The sequence below is a fragment of the Equus quagga genome, chromosome 4 (genome assembly GCF_021613505.1).
Source record: "Equus quagga isolate Etosha38 chromosome 4, UCLA_HA_Equagga_1.0, whole genome shotgun sequence".
Classification (NCBI taxonomy): domain Eukaryota; kingdom Metazoa; phylum Chordata; class Mammalia; order Perissodactyla; family Equidae; genus Equus; species Equus quagga.
In genome coordinates, this window is record NC_060270.1 from 27,453,757 (window position 1) to 27,470,794 (window position 17,038).

At 35.3% G+C, this 17,038-nt stretch overlaps 1 protein-coding gene across 7 annotated transcripts in view; it reads right to left on the minus strand.

Moving 5' to 3' along the window:
- Nucleotides 1-17,038, minus strand: part of DLG1 (discs large MAGUK scaffold protein 1) — a 256,224-nt gene that overhangs the window by 66,589 nt on the left and 172,597 nt on the right. For all 7 annotated transcript variants that reach the window (XM_046658376.1, XM_046658375.1, XM_046658374.1 and 4 more), the window contains 2 exons: nt 10,357-10,474; nt 6,149-6,305 (listed from right to left, as the gene is read on the minus strand). In XM_046658376.1, coding sequence (XP_046514332.1) covers nt 6,149-6,305; nt 10,357-10,474 — 275 coding nt within the window. The remainder of the gene's footprint in view (nt 1-6,148; nt 6,306-10,356; nt 10,475-17,038) is intronic.

Here is a 17,038-nt window from a genome sequence, read left to right on the forward strand (position 1 = left end):
GGTTCTAAAGCTAATTTTATTCCCTTAAATAACTAGCTAATCCATCCAACAACATTTATTTTTAAAAAATCCATTCCTTACCACTAATATGTACTTATCATACCAGAACTTATTTTAAAAAATTAAATTACAGTAGAATTATAAGCAATAAAATATACAAATTTGAACAGTTCAGTTGGAAGGATTTTTGACAACTACATACACCCATTAACCACAACCCCAAACAAGATACATACCCTTTCCATCAACCAACCCAGAAATTTCCATTGTGCCTCTTTATAGTTAAGAACAATCACCAGCAACCACTTTCTGACTTCTATCAATAAAAATTAGTGTTGCCTGCTTATGATTACCATATAACTGGAATCGTACAGTATGTATTTTTGTGGTGTGTTTTGTTTTACTCAACATGATGTTTTTCAGTGGCCTCTATGTTGTATTGAGTTTCAGTAGTTTGTTACTTTTTATTGCTGAGCAGCTTTATATTATATAAGTATACTACAATTTATTTAGCTATTCTACTACTGATGGACACTTCAGTCATTTGCAGATCTGGAATTATGAATAAGGCTGTTATGAACATTTCTTGGTAGTGTTTACATAGACATGATTTCTTGGGTAAAATCTAGGTGACAGGTTAGATATACATTTAATTTCTTAAAAACTTCCCCAAAAGTTCTTGTAGTGGTTGTACAATTTTACATGCCCACCACTAAGGAATGAGTTATAATAACTGCTCTGTATCTTCACCTATGTTTGTTGTCATACATCTTTCACTTTAGCCATTCAAGTAGGATATGGTATTTTGTTGTAGCTTTAAAAATATTTTTTTATTTGGGCATAATTCACAGTCAGTAAATTCATATTTTTTAGTTTACAGTTAAGAGTTTTGACAATTGCATATGTTGTGTAGCCATAATAAAGATATAGAAAAGTTACATCACTCCCATCCAAATTCCTCCAAACCCCTTTACTGACTGTTTTCTGTACTGCCCTGATGCCCAATGTTAAGCACCTTTTTATGTGCTTACAGATTATTCCTGTATCTTGTTTTGTGAAATATTTAAGTCTTTTGCTCATTTTTAGATGGGGTTACTCATCTTTTTATTGTTGACTTGTGGGAGATGTTTATATATCCTAGACACAAGTCTTTTGTCAGATAAACGTACTAAGAATATTTTTTCCCACTGTGTGGCTTGTCTATTTGGTTTCTTTGTTTTTTAAATATATTTTTTATTCATTTATTTATTTTTAAAGATTGGCACCTCAGCTAACATCTGTTGCCAATCTTTTTTTTTCCTCCTTCTTCTTCCTCTCCCTAAAGCCCCCCAGTACATAGTTGTATATTCTACTTGTAGGTCCTTCTGGCTCTGCTATGTGGGATGCCGTCTCAGCACAGCTTGATGAGCAGTGCTAGGTCCATGCCCAGGATCTGAACCGGCAAAACCCTGGGCTGCTGAAGTGGAGCGTGTGAACTTAACCACTCAGCCACGAGGCGGGCTCCCTATTTGGTTTCTTAATGGCACCTTTTTTATGGTTAGTGTCTTATGTATCTTGTCCAAGAAACTGTTGTCTACTCCAGGGTGGCAAAGATATCTTCCTATATTTTCTTCTAGGAGAATTATGGTTCCGGGCTTTACACTTAGATTTATAATCCATCTAGGATTCATTTTTACATCCGGAGTAAGACTGGGTTGAGGTCCATGTTTTTCCTTAGAGATATGCAGTTGTTTCAGCAACATTTACTAAAAAGACTTGCCTTTCACCATTGAACTGACTTGGTCCCTTGGTCTTCTTTAAGAAACCTGTGACTAATCCAAATGTTCACCAAGATTTTCTTGTATGTTTTCTTCTAGAAGTTCAGTTCCATCATTCATTTCTGGTAATTTTTGCTTCATGTATTTTGAAAGGATTATTAGGTACATGCACACTGAGTACTGTTATGTCTTGATGAAACGGTGTTTTTATCATTATAAAATCTGTTATAATCTATTTGTCTATTTTGTCTCATATGAATATAGTCACATTATCTTCCAGATGCTGTTTACATGGTATACTTTCTTCCACTCTTTTACTTACAACATCTGAGTCTTCAGATTTAAAATGAATTTCTGATAACGAGCATATAGTTGGGTCTTGGTTGTTTTTGAACCAAGCTGAAAATTTCTGCATCTTAATTGGAGTGTTTACTGTAAGACAGATGTTAATATAGTTGGATTTCAAACTTACATCTTGGTATTGCTTTTTATTTACCCTGTCTTTTCCTCCTTTCCTGCCTTCATTTGTAAGAAGCATGTATTTTTTCATATTTCATTTTATCTCCTGCATAGATTTTTTTAAAATTATACCTCTTTGTAGTATTTTTACTGCCTCTTCTAGAGATTATAACACATAAGTATAAGTTATCACAGTTTACTTTCAAGTAAGCTTATACCACTTCACAAACTGTATAAGAAACAATAGTGCAATTCCATCTTCCCTTTCAGTTTGTGTTCTAGTGGCCTTACATTTTACTTCTACATGTCATAAGCCCCACAATACACTGCAATTTTTTTGTTTTAAATAGCCAATAGTCTAATAAAATATGTAAAACTACTTTTAAAAACTTTAAAAATGTATTTTCTATATTTATCCAGGTATTTACCCTTTCTGTTCTTCTTAATTCCTCTCTGCAGATCTAGGGTTCCATCTGGTAGAATTTCTCTAATCAGAACAATTTCTTCTAGTATTTCTTGTGTGTCTGAGACAAATTCTCTCAGTTACTGTCTGTCTGAAATGTTTTTATTTCAACTTCATTTCTGATGAATAATTTCACTGGATATAGGATTCTGGGTTGACAGTTTTTCTTTTCGCACTTTGAAGATATTGTTCAATTGTTTTATGTCTTCTAATGTTTCTAGGGAGAAGTCAGCTGTCATTTGTATTGTTCCCATGTACGCAGCGTGTTGCTTCTGTGCCTGCTTTTGACATGCTCTTTAGCGTAGCTTTCTAGTACTGCATGAGGGACCTAGGTCTGGTTTGCTTTGTACATATTCTGTCTTGAGTTTGCTGCGCATCAGAGATCTGTGAGTTGATACCTTTCATCGGTTTGGAGAATTCTTTGTCATTACGTCTTCAAAGATTCTGTCTCCTCTTTATTAGACCATCTGATATTGTTCCATAGATCTCAGACACTCTGGTTTGCTTTTTCTTCCCAAAACTTTTCTCCCCACTCACTTTATGTTTCAGTTTGGAAATTTTCTTTGACCTATGTTCAAGTTTATTGATTCTTTCCTCTGCTGATTCCAGTATGCTATTATGTCTCTCAAATAAAAGTTTCATTTGTGATAGCTTTTTTTATTTCTAGCAATTCCACACAATTCACTTTTTGTAGTTTCTAGGTCATTGCTGAAATTCTCCAATCTTTTCAACCTTATTGTCTCCCTTTACCCCTACACCCTTTAGTATTATCATCACATGACTTTATCATAATTATTTTAAAGCTCCTGTTTAATAAATCCAACATCTAAGCCTTCTCTCATTTACTTCTATTGACTGCTTTCTGTCTTGATAACTAGTTTCATTTTCTTTCTTTTTCACGTGTTTTGTAATTTTTAATTATAAAATAGACATTTTGGGTAAAATAACAGTAGAGGCTGAAATAAATAATATTTAATTCTAGAACAGGGAACAACCCTTGTCTCAGGCCACTAAAGTGGGGGAGGGAGCTGCAGTGATATGATCTGTAGTTGAAATGTAATTAGATTTTGTTGTAACTTTAAGTTTAATGTCAAATGTTTTGAGAGCAGGATTAAGAATTTTCCTTCTGAGGGGTTTACGATGTGAGCACAGGTGAGATCCCCAAGATCTCTTTGTGTTTTATAGTTGAACCACCGAACCACTGCCTTATAACCCTGCTGCCAGCTTTCTGGATTGCTGATAAGTTCCACGCTCTGAGACCTACCCCAGGCTTGCTGTGTTCTGGAGATATCTCTCTGTCTAGATTGCCTCAGACTGCTTTTTCTCAGCTCTCCTGCCCCACTCTCAGCCATTAGCAGCTCAAGGTACAAAGTTCCTGAGGTTGACTTTCACAAATCTTCTGCCCAAAGTCCCCTATATTTATTGGTCAAGTGTCTTGTATTTGGGGATGCACTATATGACTAAGGAATGATTTTCTCTCAGTTCACCTCTGTTGGTTCCTAACCTTTGGTTTATTGCCTCTGAGCACTCAGTGAACACCCATGGGAAAGAGTTGGCAGGTAAGTGTAGACTTGCTCTGTGGCTTCCCAGAATTTTTATCAGTTTCATCAGTCCACTGAGGCCATTAAATGTTGGGTAAAGTTTTGGCTGATTTCTCCCTACCCCCATCTATTCCTTCTCTTCCTCCCACCACTCTACCAAGAAGGCACTGCCACAGGTGTCTTCTCTTCTGTGAAGGACTAGTTACTATCTGTAAGTTAGTTTACTTAGGTTACTTTGAATTCTCAGTCCTCTGATGGGGTTAGTTTCTCTAAACTTATCCAGATTGTTTTGGTTTTTAGGGTAAGAGTTATGGTCTCTTGACACCTGACATTCTAACACTGTAACTAGGGTGTATTCCTGCTTTACAGATCTCTTCCAATAATCACTGTTCTTGGATAGCACTATGCTATTTTAGTTGCTGTAGCCTTAAGTACAGAAGTACAGTTTCCACTTGGTTGCATTGCACATTAATAATTTCCTTTATTTTCTAAGATTATGGTACTGTAATTCTTAGTAAAGTACCCCTGCATATTTGAAGACTCAAATGCCCAATATTTTCATCCACACACCAGTTGGTTACACCATGATCTCAGAACTAAACCAAAAACAGAGTTCTACTTCTTTTGTAAATGACCAGTTACCCTCTTTCTGTCTTAGATTCGGTCTATCTTGAATTAATAAAGGATCCTCAAAAGGACAGGCTGCAGGAATATGCTGATACATCTAAGGACATACAGGGAAGGGTCAGGTGGCGAGACGGACTGATCTGAAAATGGCAGAAAAGATGCAGTGTACATTTTTTGAATGCTTTTCTCATCATGTTCCAACAACATCCATCTTCGTTTTGAGGAGTAATTTCTGATTTTCTTTATATTTTGTAGTTGAAAAGATCTCTATTGATTTATATTAATGGTTTAAAATAGTTATCAATACTGAATAGCACTGTTGACCCAGGACAGAGGTTTGTTTCTGTATCCCAGATCCTAAAATTTTAGCAAGTATTACCTTTTTAATTAAAAACAAAATGGCAAAGCATAATGTAGTGGTTAAGGTGAATCCTGGCTATACCATTTATTAGCTATTGTTAGCTACTATGGGAAAATTAACCTCTAAACTTCAGTTTTTTCATTGGAAAAATGGTGATAAGAATGATGCTCTTGAGTCTACTACAAGCAATGTAAAATATTTTTGGAAGAATACCACTCCCCAATGCAGGTAGCACTGGATTCCTAGACATAAAGTAAATAAAATACTATTGAAAATAAGCTCACAATGCAAAATTTAGAACATGAGAAAGCAATTTACCACAAGTCATCACAAAATAGTGTGTATTAGATAGCCACAAACTTCAGAAAACAGAACTTTTATTTATGGAATATAAAATAAATAGGTTTAAAAGAAAAACTTAAAAGAATGTAAGAAACTATAAATAATCAAAATCATCAAATAATCAATGATGATTCTAAACTTAGATGCATCTCATAACATAGTTTCAAAGATACAAAGAAAAAAATTGCTGCAAGGACAAAATGCTAAAGCCACCATCATATTCAGAATGGTTAAAAAATGTCTTTTAATAATAGATTAAGTAGACAACAGATTTAAGTATAAAGAAGATCTGAATTATAAGAGAAACAAGGTTGAGTTAACAGACATCTAAGAGAACCCTGCAGTCAACAGAGAATACATACTTCCTTCAAGCACATTTATAAATTATAAAGACTGACCCCTTATAAGTCAAATATCAAAAGAAAACCTATCATAAAAAACATGCTCTCTCATAACACTATAATTCTACAATTAAACGGTAAAATGGTAAGAAGATAAACAAAATATCTTCCATAACTTTAAAATATAAAAACCAAAACTTTTAATTATTACTATCAGTTAAAATAGGGAAAACAGTATTTTGATCAACATATCCTACCGATATAATACGATCTCCTTTTCTGAGTTCTCCACTAAGGTCAGCAGGTCCTCCAGCCAAGATAAAGGAAATAAATATTCCTTCTCCATCTTCACCTCCTACAATGTTGAAACCAAGGCCCGTTGAGCCACGATGAAGAACAACTTTTCTAGGTTCCCTAAAAATTAAAAAAATATTGAATACCTTAGAAATTTTATATAGCACTGGACATTCTATCAACGAGAATCCCCTATTGATAACTCTCATATTATCAAACTATAAAGAAAGCCAGATGAAATTTAAAAGGGTTTTCAAAACTGTGGAATAAAGACATTCTTTCTGAGCCTACAAAATTAGGCTTAGACATTAAAAGAAAAAATTCTAATTTTATAAAAAAGCTAAAGAAAAATCACGTTAAAAAATAAACACAAAACTCAAACAAAAAGGAGAAAACAATGAAGCAACTAAAAAAATGATATAAAGAGCCTACTCAAGAAATACATATACTTATGAAAAATTGATGTTGCACACATTTTATTGCCTATGAAGTAGTCACTACCCCTACCTTCTTAGATGTTGTAAAAGGCATCCTTTGTCTTAGAGCAGGTAGTCCCTTTTTCTAGTCCCAAAGGGATGAATCATGACTAACATAAGCCAGTCACTGCAATCCCATTCCCCTTTGCTAAGGTGAGGCTACGACCCTATTCCTGCCTCAGAAATGAAGGAAAATTTTATTGTCACTTCCCAAAGAAAGACCTTAACAAGGACAAAGCACATTTTGTCCCCATCCAAAGCACATTTATTTCCCTCCAGATCTAAATTAATCCCGTGCTAAAGAATGAACAAGGGTGGTGAACACGATGTAATCTACAGAGGAATCGAAATATAATGATGTACACCTGAAATTTATACAATGTTATAAATCAATGTCACTGCAATGAAAAAAAATCAGAGAAAAAAAAAGAATGAACAATAAAATCCCATTACTGGCTTGGATATATTATAACCATGAAGGTCAAACAAGAAAATCCCAGAGACACCATGGACCTAGGGTTGCTAAACAAACCTTGGAACTGCCCATCATCAGACTTTTAATATGAAATAATTAAATATCTTTATTTCTAAGGTCACATCCCTCTATCTCTGCTTTTCTTCCATTCTAAGATGTACCTTTTCTGCCCTCCTCCATTTAAAATCTGAAATCAGAAAACATCTTACGACTAAATCATGTTTCACATTTGCTGCCAATTATACACAGTTATGTGAAAACCATTCACACCTGGTAAGACCAGGAAAATCCCAGTAGCAGCTTATTTTAGATATGATGAAATACAAAGTACCATTTGAAATTAGAATGTATCATACTTGGTAACTATTTTAAAAATTTAATCTGATTTATCTAAAATACTGCAGAAAGTTATTAGTAACAAAAGGCTTAAAAGAACTAAGTATTCTTTTAAAATAAATTTTAGGGATCTTCCATATAATGTGGAACTAACCTTAAATATTTGTCTGCTCAAAACTTAAAATGGTGTTTTCTAGTTATATATAGGTATTCATCAATAATCAGTTTTGCCAGTTCATTTACAGCGTTAACAAAATCATATTTTCTTGTCAAATATAGCAAAACTACATAATATAATGCTTAGGAAATATTATACATACAAACACATATGAAAGAAAAGGGAATAATAAATTCACAATTCACAAAAGCAGTTAACTTGGTGTGGCAGTGGAAGAGAAGCAGGGCAGGATCAGGGGCAGAAGATATGTTTCACTATATTGGTGATGTTTTATTCCTTGTTAGATGGTGGACTCATGGTTTAGGGTTCCTACCATGCTTTAAAACATATGTATGAATTATAATTTTACATTACCAAATAGTAATTAAAAGAATACTCTGCTGAAATCCAATGATATTTCCAGAGGAAAATAAATTCTGACTTTTCAAATAAGCACATGAAAAGATGCTCAACGTCATTAATCATTAGGAAAATGTATCAAAGTTACGACGAGATACGTTCTACCTACCACAATGGCTATAAAACAAAACAAAACAGAAAAAACAAGTGTTGGTGAGGATGTAGAGAAACTGGAACCCTCATATATTGATGATGGGAATGTAAAATGGTGCAGCTGCTATAGAAAATAGGTGGTTCCTCATAAACCTAAACATAAAGTTATCATATGACCCAGCAATTCCACTCCTAGGTACATATCCAAAGGAACTGAAAGCAGGGACATAAGTAGATACTTGCATGCCAATGTTTATCACAGCATTACTCAGAACACCCAAAAGGTGGAAACAACCCAAGTGTTCACCAACAGATGGACGGATAAACAAAATGTGGCATACACACACAATGGAATATTATTCACCCATAAAAAGGAATAAAGTTCTGATACATGCTACAATGTGAAATAATCTTGAAAATATTGTGCTAAGTAAAACAAGCCAGACATAAAAGGATAAATACTATAAGATTTCACTTATATGAACAATCTAGAATAAGCAAATTCATAGAGACAGGAAGTAGAGTAGAAGTTACCAGAGGCTGGGAGAACAAGGAAATGGGGAGTTATTGCTTAATGGTTAGAGTTTGTCTGAGGTGATGAAAAGGTTTTGGAAATAGATAATGGTGATGGTTGCATGACATTTGAATGAATTAATGCCACTGAAATGCACATCTGAAAATGGATAAAACAGCAAATTTTATGTTATACAGATTTTACCATAATTTAAAAAATTAATAATGTAATATACGAAAAATCACTAACTGTACACTTCAAATGGGTTAACTATATGCTGTGTGAATCATATCTCAACGAAGCTGTTAAAAAATGAACGTTAGGATCATCAACTGTTTGTATGTTGGGATTTCTTTTCTTTTTCTTTTATCTCACATTACCAATTATAAAATCTCCAAATGATTGCTTAGGGTCAAATTGTGGAGAACTTCTAATATGAGGGGAAAGATTTTTTGTACTTCATTATCTTGGCAAAGTAGTGTTATTATCAAAACGGAGTGATAAAACACAACCCATTTTAGAAAGACATATTCAGTAATCAGCCACCTGACTGTCACAGAAAAGTCAACAGGTAGACCTGTTGTGTAAAACTAAAAAGGCAATACAATATTCTAGACAAGAGATATTGTGAAAAAAAGATAGGGAACAACAATCAAGATGCTAACATATTTTTTAGTTTGAAAAATATGCAGAGATTAAAGACTAAATAAGCCATCAATTTTTCCTCTTTACGTCTATAAATAGGTACTAAATGAAAATAACAATAACCACCATAAAATGGCCATGACAGATCAGTATAGGAAGACAGCCTAAAGACAGTTTCGAAAATTCATATCACAAACACTATTCTTTCTGCAAATTTTCATTCCAAACATAATTACTGAGCACCTATTAAATTAAGTTCTCGACACTGCTGACTCCTGAAGAGGAGAACGAAGACAAACACTCCTGTCTGACCTTGAAGAGACCACGGCCTAGAGTCAAGCAACTGACAAAGAATAATTCAATTATGAAGGTTCAAAAATAACACGTGCTAAACAACATAATGAAGACAGAAAAACAGATACTAATTGGCATACATTTAATATTAAATGCTATAATTAAATACTTGTACAAATTATAAAGCAAACTGTACAAATATAATGTCTTATAACTATACTGAATATGTGAATTCACTTATTTTTTCCCACCTAGTTAAGAGTTCTTAGGAAATAAAAAGAGAGTTAATCCGCGAACTTTAGCGCAGTTAGTAATGTTAGATGAAAGTAAATTTTAAGTGTCAGGCTATCAAAGATATATATCAAACAAAGAAAACCACTTGACTTCTGAACACAAATTAAATAATTTCCATAATATTTTATGATGTACATTAGATAAGAAATATATGAAAAGTTAGTTTCAAATATGCATAAATATTCTTAACTTAGTTTTACCTAATCTAATTTCTAAGGACAATTTACTAATCTTTAAAAAAAATAGTAATGTCAGAAAAAACAGGAATGATTTATTTGGAATATAAAATATGTTTACATTTCAGGCTCTTCAATGAATCTCTATGAAAAAAATTAAGGTTTAAGTTCATCATCTGTCAATAAAATGTTTTAGTCCTGAAAATTGTGGCTATATCTTACTTGGCTCATTATCACTCAATCTAATAGTTGGCTTTATGTAAGAAGGATGAAGAATGTGCAGTTCCTTACCTTGTAATTTCATCATCACCAAGCACTGCTTTTGAAACGGGTGAGTATCTGGCTGGTGATGCTGGTGTCTGGCCCAAGTAGGAAGATGGGCTAACATGGTTATCAACAGGCTGAGAAGCTTCAAAATAAAGTAAAAAACACTTGAAAAATCAAACAAGTCATTCAGTACCACATTTGTGAATTATCAATTTGAAGGTTAGTTAATGTGTAATTCATAATCACTTACTCATGTAACAATTTGGTAGAGAAGATTTATCAGGTAAAAAAATTAGACAGGCTCAAGTTTCCAGGTAAAAACTAGTTTAGATATTTAGATCAGTAAAGCAAACTTATTCCATTTGGTTTCTTTTGATAACACAGAACTAAAAAGAAGTTTTACATTAACTGATTTGTACAACGAAATCCAGGACAGCTCACGTAAAGATGGTCATAGAAATGACTAAAATAATCCTGAAGTACCATAACTGTATTTTTCTGAGTTTATTTTGCAGATTACTATTTTAAAAAAGTATATATATACACTCAAAATTTGATTTTGAATAATGAAAATCAAAAGCTTAAAAACACGTGCAAAAAGACTATGCTTGACAAAGTTTTAAAATAGATTGAGGGACTTCTGGTTTCCAGTTTGGCATATACGAAGGTTGGAAGTCATCATTCTGTCCTAACAACAATATGAAACATTAGTAACTCTTCTTTGTCAAGATAAGGGTGGTCACAAAGCAAACTGCTACCGAACTGGAGAGACAGGCGAATACAGAGAATCACACGCTGCCAGAGCAGAAACCTTTGCAGGAACTAGTACTGGGGTAGAGAAACCTGAACTGTAACTGACAAATTGGTGGAGGCTCAGTGTGGACAACTCTGAGGGTCAAATACTCTAGGGGGGCCAGTCACCAGGGGACCCCACACTTTCATGAGTTTTACCTCCTGGGATCTCTACCAGGCTCTCACAGTAAATACTGGAGAAAAATCCCCTCATACCTCTGACAGGAGCAAGGGAAAAGGAACCATTCTGAAATACACAAGATTCTGTTCTTAACAAGAGTCTGCCTTCAGGAGAAGCTATTTAACCACAGCCTAACCTGCCGGGGTTTTGTCAGAGCCCAACTGGCCTGTGGGGAGGGAAATAACCAAGACCACTCTAGCCATCCTATCCGACCCAAGGGAGGATAGGGGGAACATTGAGAAGCACTGTGAATTTCACATTCCAGAGGCACAGGCTCACTAAAAGACTGAGCCCTAATCATAGGACTTAGAACACTTTCCACCCCCAACACGTTCACCACACTTCTAAGGGCCTATTTACAGCAGTTCCTTTTACAGTCTATCATGCCTGGCTATCAAGAAAAAAATGAGAAGACATACTAAAAGGAAAAAACACAGCTTGAAGAGCAAGCATCAGAACCAGACTCAGACATGGCAGAGAAATTGGACTTATCAGACCAGGAATTTAAAACAATGATTGATATGCTAATAGCCCTAATGGATAAAGTAAACAGTGTGTAAGAATAGACGTGCAATGTAAGCAGAGAGATGGAAGTTGTAAGAAAGAAACAAAAAAATACTTCAGATCAAAAACATCGTAACAGAAACGAAGAATGCCTTTGATGGGCTTATTAGTAATCTGGACATGGCTCAGGGAAGAATCTCTGAGGTTGAGGATATTTTAATAGCAACCTCTAAAACTGAAAAACAAAGAGAAAATAAAGACTGAAAAAAAAAAAAAAGAAACCAAACTCCACAACAGAATATCCAAGAACTGTGGGACAACTACAAAAGGTATAACATACACATAACGGGTATACTAAAAGGAGAAAGAGGGGAAAAAGGAATAAAAAAATATTCGAAAGAATAATGACTGAAAATTTCCCCAAATTAATGTCAGATCCCAAACCACAGATCTAGGAAGCTCAGAGAATATGAAACAGGATAAAAGCCAAGAAAATTACACCTAAGCATATTCTTTTCAAACTACAGAACATTTTTTAAAAGGGGGAAAAATCCTGAAAGAAGCCACAGGAAAAAACCCACCTTACTGACAGAGGTGCAAAGATAAGAATTATGTCTGACTTCTCAGAAGCCATTCAAGCAAGACAGTGGAGTGAAATATTTAGTGTTAAGAGAAAAAACCCACCCTTTATCTAGTAAGATTATCCTTCAAAAGTGAAGAAGCAATAAACACTTTCTTATACAAACAAAAAATTGAGAGAATTTGTTGCCAGTAGACCGGCCCTTTGAAATGTTAAAATAAGTTCTTTACAGAGAAGGAAAGTTGGTAGGTCAGAAACTAGTTATACATAAAGACAGGAAGAGCACTGAAGAAGAAATAGGAGAAGGTAAAACAAAAATTGATTTTTCTTATTGATGATCTAACAGATAACACTTTTGCAAGTCATAAAAAAAAAATAAATCGCTTTCCTACACACCAGCAACGAACAAATGGAATCTGAAATTAAAAACACAATACCATTTACATGAGCCCCCCTGAAAATGATATACTTAGGTATAAATATAACAAAATATATAAGAAGATCTACGTGAGGAAAACTATAAAATTCTGATGAAAGATATCAAAGAAGTAAATAACTGGAGAGATACTCCACGTTCATGGATAGGAAGATTCAATACTGCCATCATTAGTTCTTCCCAACTTGATCTATAGATTCAGTTCAAACCCCAAATATCAGCAAGTTATTTTGTAGATACTGTCAAACTGATTCTACAGTTTTTATGGAGAGGCAAAAGACCCAGAATAGCCAACACAATATTGAAGGAGAAGAACATGGTTGGAGGACTGACACTACCTGAGTTCAAGACTTCCTACAAAGCTACAGTAATCTTTTGTGGTATTGACAATATAATAGAAAAATAGATCAATGGAACAGACTAGAGAGTCCAAAAATACATCTATATAAATATAGTCAACTGATGTCTGATAAAGGAGCAAAGGCAATACAATGGAGCAAAGACAATCTTTTCAACAAACGGTGTTGGAATGACTGGACATAAAAAACCCAAATCTGGACATAAACCTTACAAAAATGAACTCAAAATGAATCATAGACTTAAATGTAAAATGCAAACCTATAAAACTCCTAGACGGCAACATGGGAAAAAGTCTAGATGATCTTGGGTGTGGCAATGACTTTTCAGGTACAACACCAAAGGCACGATCTATGAAAGAAAGAATTTATAGGCTAGACTTGATTAAAATTAAATGTTTCTGCTCTGCAAAAGATACTGTCTAGAGAATGAAAGGACAAACCACAGACTGGGAGAATACATTTGCAAAAGATATCTCTGATAAAGGACTATCAGCCAAAATATATAAAGAACTCTTAAACTCAACAAACAACCCAATTTAAAAATGTACCAACAACTCTTAACAGACACCTTACCAAAGAAGATATACAGAGTGCAAATAAGCATATGAAAAGGTGCTCCACATCATATGTCATCAGGGAAATGCTAATTAAAACAACAAGATACTGCTGTACATCTATTAGAATGGCCAAAATACAGAACATTGAGAATACCAAATGCTGGAGTAAAACGAACTCTCATACACTGCTGGTGGGAATGCAAAATGGTAGTCACTTCAGAAGACACTTTGGTAGTTTCTTCTAAAACTAAACATATTCTTACCATACAACCCAGCAATCACACTCCTTGGTATTTACCCAAAGGAGTTGAAAACTTACGTCCACACAAAAACTTGCTCACGGATGTTTATAGCAGCTTTATTTATAATTGCCAAAACTGAGAAGAAACCAAGACATTCTTCCATAGGTGAATGGACAAATAAACTGTGGTACATCCAGACAAAGGGTTACTCAGCTCTAAAAAGAAAAGAGCTATCAAGCCATGAAAAGATACGGCAGAACCTTAGATGCATTTACTATGTGAAAGAAGCCAACCTCATACTGGATGGTTACATACATGAGTGTTACATATTGGATGATTCCAACTACACGACAAAGGTTAAATACTGGATGATACATAACAAAGGTTACATACTGGATGATTCCAACTACACGACATTCTGGAAAAAGCAAAACTATGGACACAGTAAAAAGATCAGTGGTCACCAGGGATTAGAGCAAGGAACAGGCAGAGCACAGGATTTTTAGGGGAGTGAAACTACTCTGTATGATACTATGATGGTGAATACATGTTATTATACATTTGTGCAAACCCACAGGACAAATACCACCAAGAGCGTACCTTAAGGTAAACTATGAGTTTTGGGCAACAACGTGGCAATGTAGGTTCATAAATTGTAACAAATATACCACTTTGCTGGGGAATGTTGATAAGAGGAAAGGCGATGCACATGTCGGGGCAGGTGGAATGTGGGAAATTTCTGTACTTTGTATTTAATTTTGCTGTGAATCTAAAATTGCTCTAAAATATAAAGTCTATTAAAATAAAACCTATGTCCTGACACCAGCTCAGATTTGTTATTCCAATTTATAATTATTCTTTTTAATGCACCGTGAATGGAAACCTGATAAAAAGTAAAAATAAAAAATAAGCAAAAACTATCTATTGGTGCATTTCAATAACAAATGTCATTGATAGCTTGTAATTCTAACAAGAGCTAAAAACAGAAAACTTCCTGACCCAGGTAAGCAACACATTTCAATTGTAGCTTCCAAAAACACAACACACCTGAATCATCTGCACCATTACTGAAATACACAGAAAGCAGTATTAAACTTTCTTGAGGCTTTAACTATGATAAAATTACACAGCATTTCAAAATTTGGCTGTAATATTTATTATTTAACCATCAATCTCTTCTTTCATTATATTACCAAGTGTCTTCTATGCCCAAGGCATTATAATACACATTGGGAGTACAAAAATGCAAGGATCCTTAGTTTAAATTACTATAGTGGCCAGACAGGTAACATAAAGGAGCAAAGTGACCTTATCAAAGAAAATAGGTAATGACTGAAACTATGGTGTACTGGACAAAAAAAACGTATACTCTATCAAAAGGAGGTAGCATCTATACATCTCTGTCTCTCTGTAATCATACAAAAAGGAAAAAGTCTACAACGTCTACTGATAGTACAGGGCTTGGAAGCCCAGTCTATCTTTGCTATGACAGGTTTGCAGTATCCAATAGCAACTGTTTCTTGTCCAGTTCATATAAAAAATGCTCTTTTGCATTTGAGCCAAAAGACTTTCTACCAACGGCTCTTGACTTTGAAAGTCCAGTCTCTCCAGGGTGATAAGCACAATGTGTGATTTTCAAGGGAACTAGCACATTGCCCTAAAGCAACAGACACTCATGTGAATCTCTGCAATTACTGGCCTTCCAAAGTTCAGAGTTTACTGTTTTTTGACTCAAATTTCTTTGCTGCATTAACAAGTCTGGACGGAACAAAAAAACAACTAGACAAGAACTTCAGTCAACTGCCCAAGCCAGGAAATGTACTCCCAATGTGTTTTCCCTGCCATATCCAGACTGTGCCTTTATTCAATGGATCCTTTCTGGAGGAGTCATTCTCACTCGTAAGGCATAACATTTCACACAGCGGGGACTAAAAATTAATGTTCCTATCAAAGAAATGACAGCTCCTTCAAAGAAGGATCAGTTAAAACAATGCTAATTCCCACCCCCAAAATCCTATGTAAAAAGATTCACCAGGAAACTACAAAACAAGGCAGCCTAATTTACTGTCTTTAACTATCAAGATTAATGACCCAAGCCCTTCAAGGTTTGGGAGAAAAGCAAGTGGAGGAGTTTGAAGTAAAAGTGGGAAGAGATCAGTGGTCAAATCAGAAGTTTAGCCTTCCAGCTGAAGAGAATGTACTGCAAAAATGAGAAGATATGGGCCAGCACCGTGGCAAAGTGGTTAACGTTCTGCCTGCTCTGTTTTGGCGGCTCGGGTTCATGGGTTCGGATTCTGGGTGCAGACCTACTCCACTCATCAGCCATGCTGTGGAGGTTTCCCACATACAAAGTACACAAAGACTGGCACAGGTGTTAGATCAGAGCTAATCTTCCTCAAGGGAAAAAAAGAGGAGGATGGGGGCTGGCCCTGTGGCTGAGTGGTTCAGTTCTCGCACTCTGCTTCAGTGGCCCAGGGTTTCACTGGTTTGGATCCTGGGCGTGGACCCAGAAGCACTGATCAAGCCATGCTGAGGCAGCATCCCACATAGCACAAATAGAAGGACCTACAAGTAGAATATACAACTATGTACTGGGGCCTTTGGGGAGAAGAAGAAGAAGAGGAAAAAAGAAGATTGGCAACAGATGTTAGCTCAGGTGCCAATCTTTAAAAAAAATAAAGAATGGGGCTGTTCCAGTGCTGCAGCGGTTAAGTGCGCACGTTCTGCTTTGGCAGCCTGGGGTTCACCGGTTCGGATCCCGGGTGCAGACATGGCACCACTTGGCAAAGCCATGCTGTGGTAGGCATCCCACATATAAAGTAGAGGATGATGGGCACGGATGTTAGCTCGGGGCCAGTCTTCCTCAGCAAAAAACGAGGAGGATTGACAGCATATGTTAGCTCAGGGCTAATCTTCCTTAAAAATAAAAAGAAAAGAAAAAAAGAAAAAAGAAGAAGATTGACAACGGATTTTAGCTCAGGGCGAATCTTCCTCACCAACAAAAAAGAGGAGGAAGATAGAGAATGCAAAAGCATGAGCATTTTAATGTCAGCAG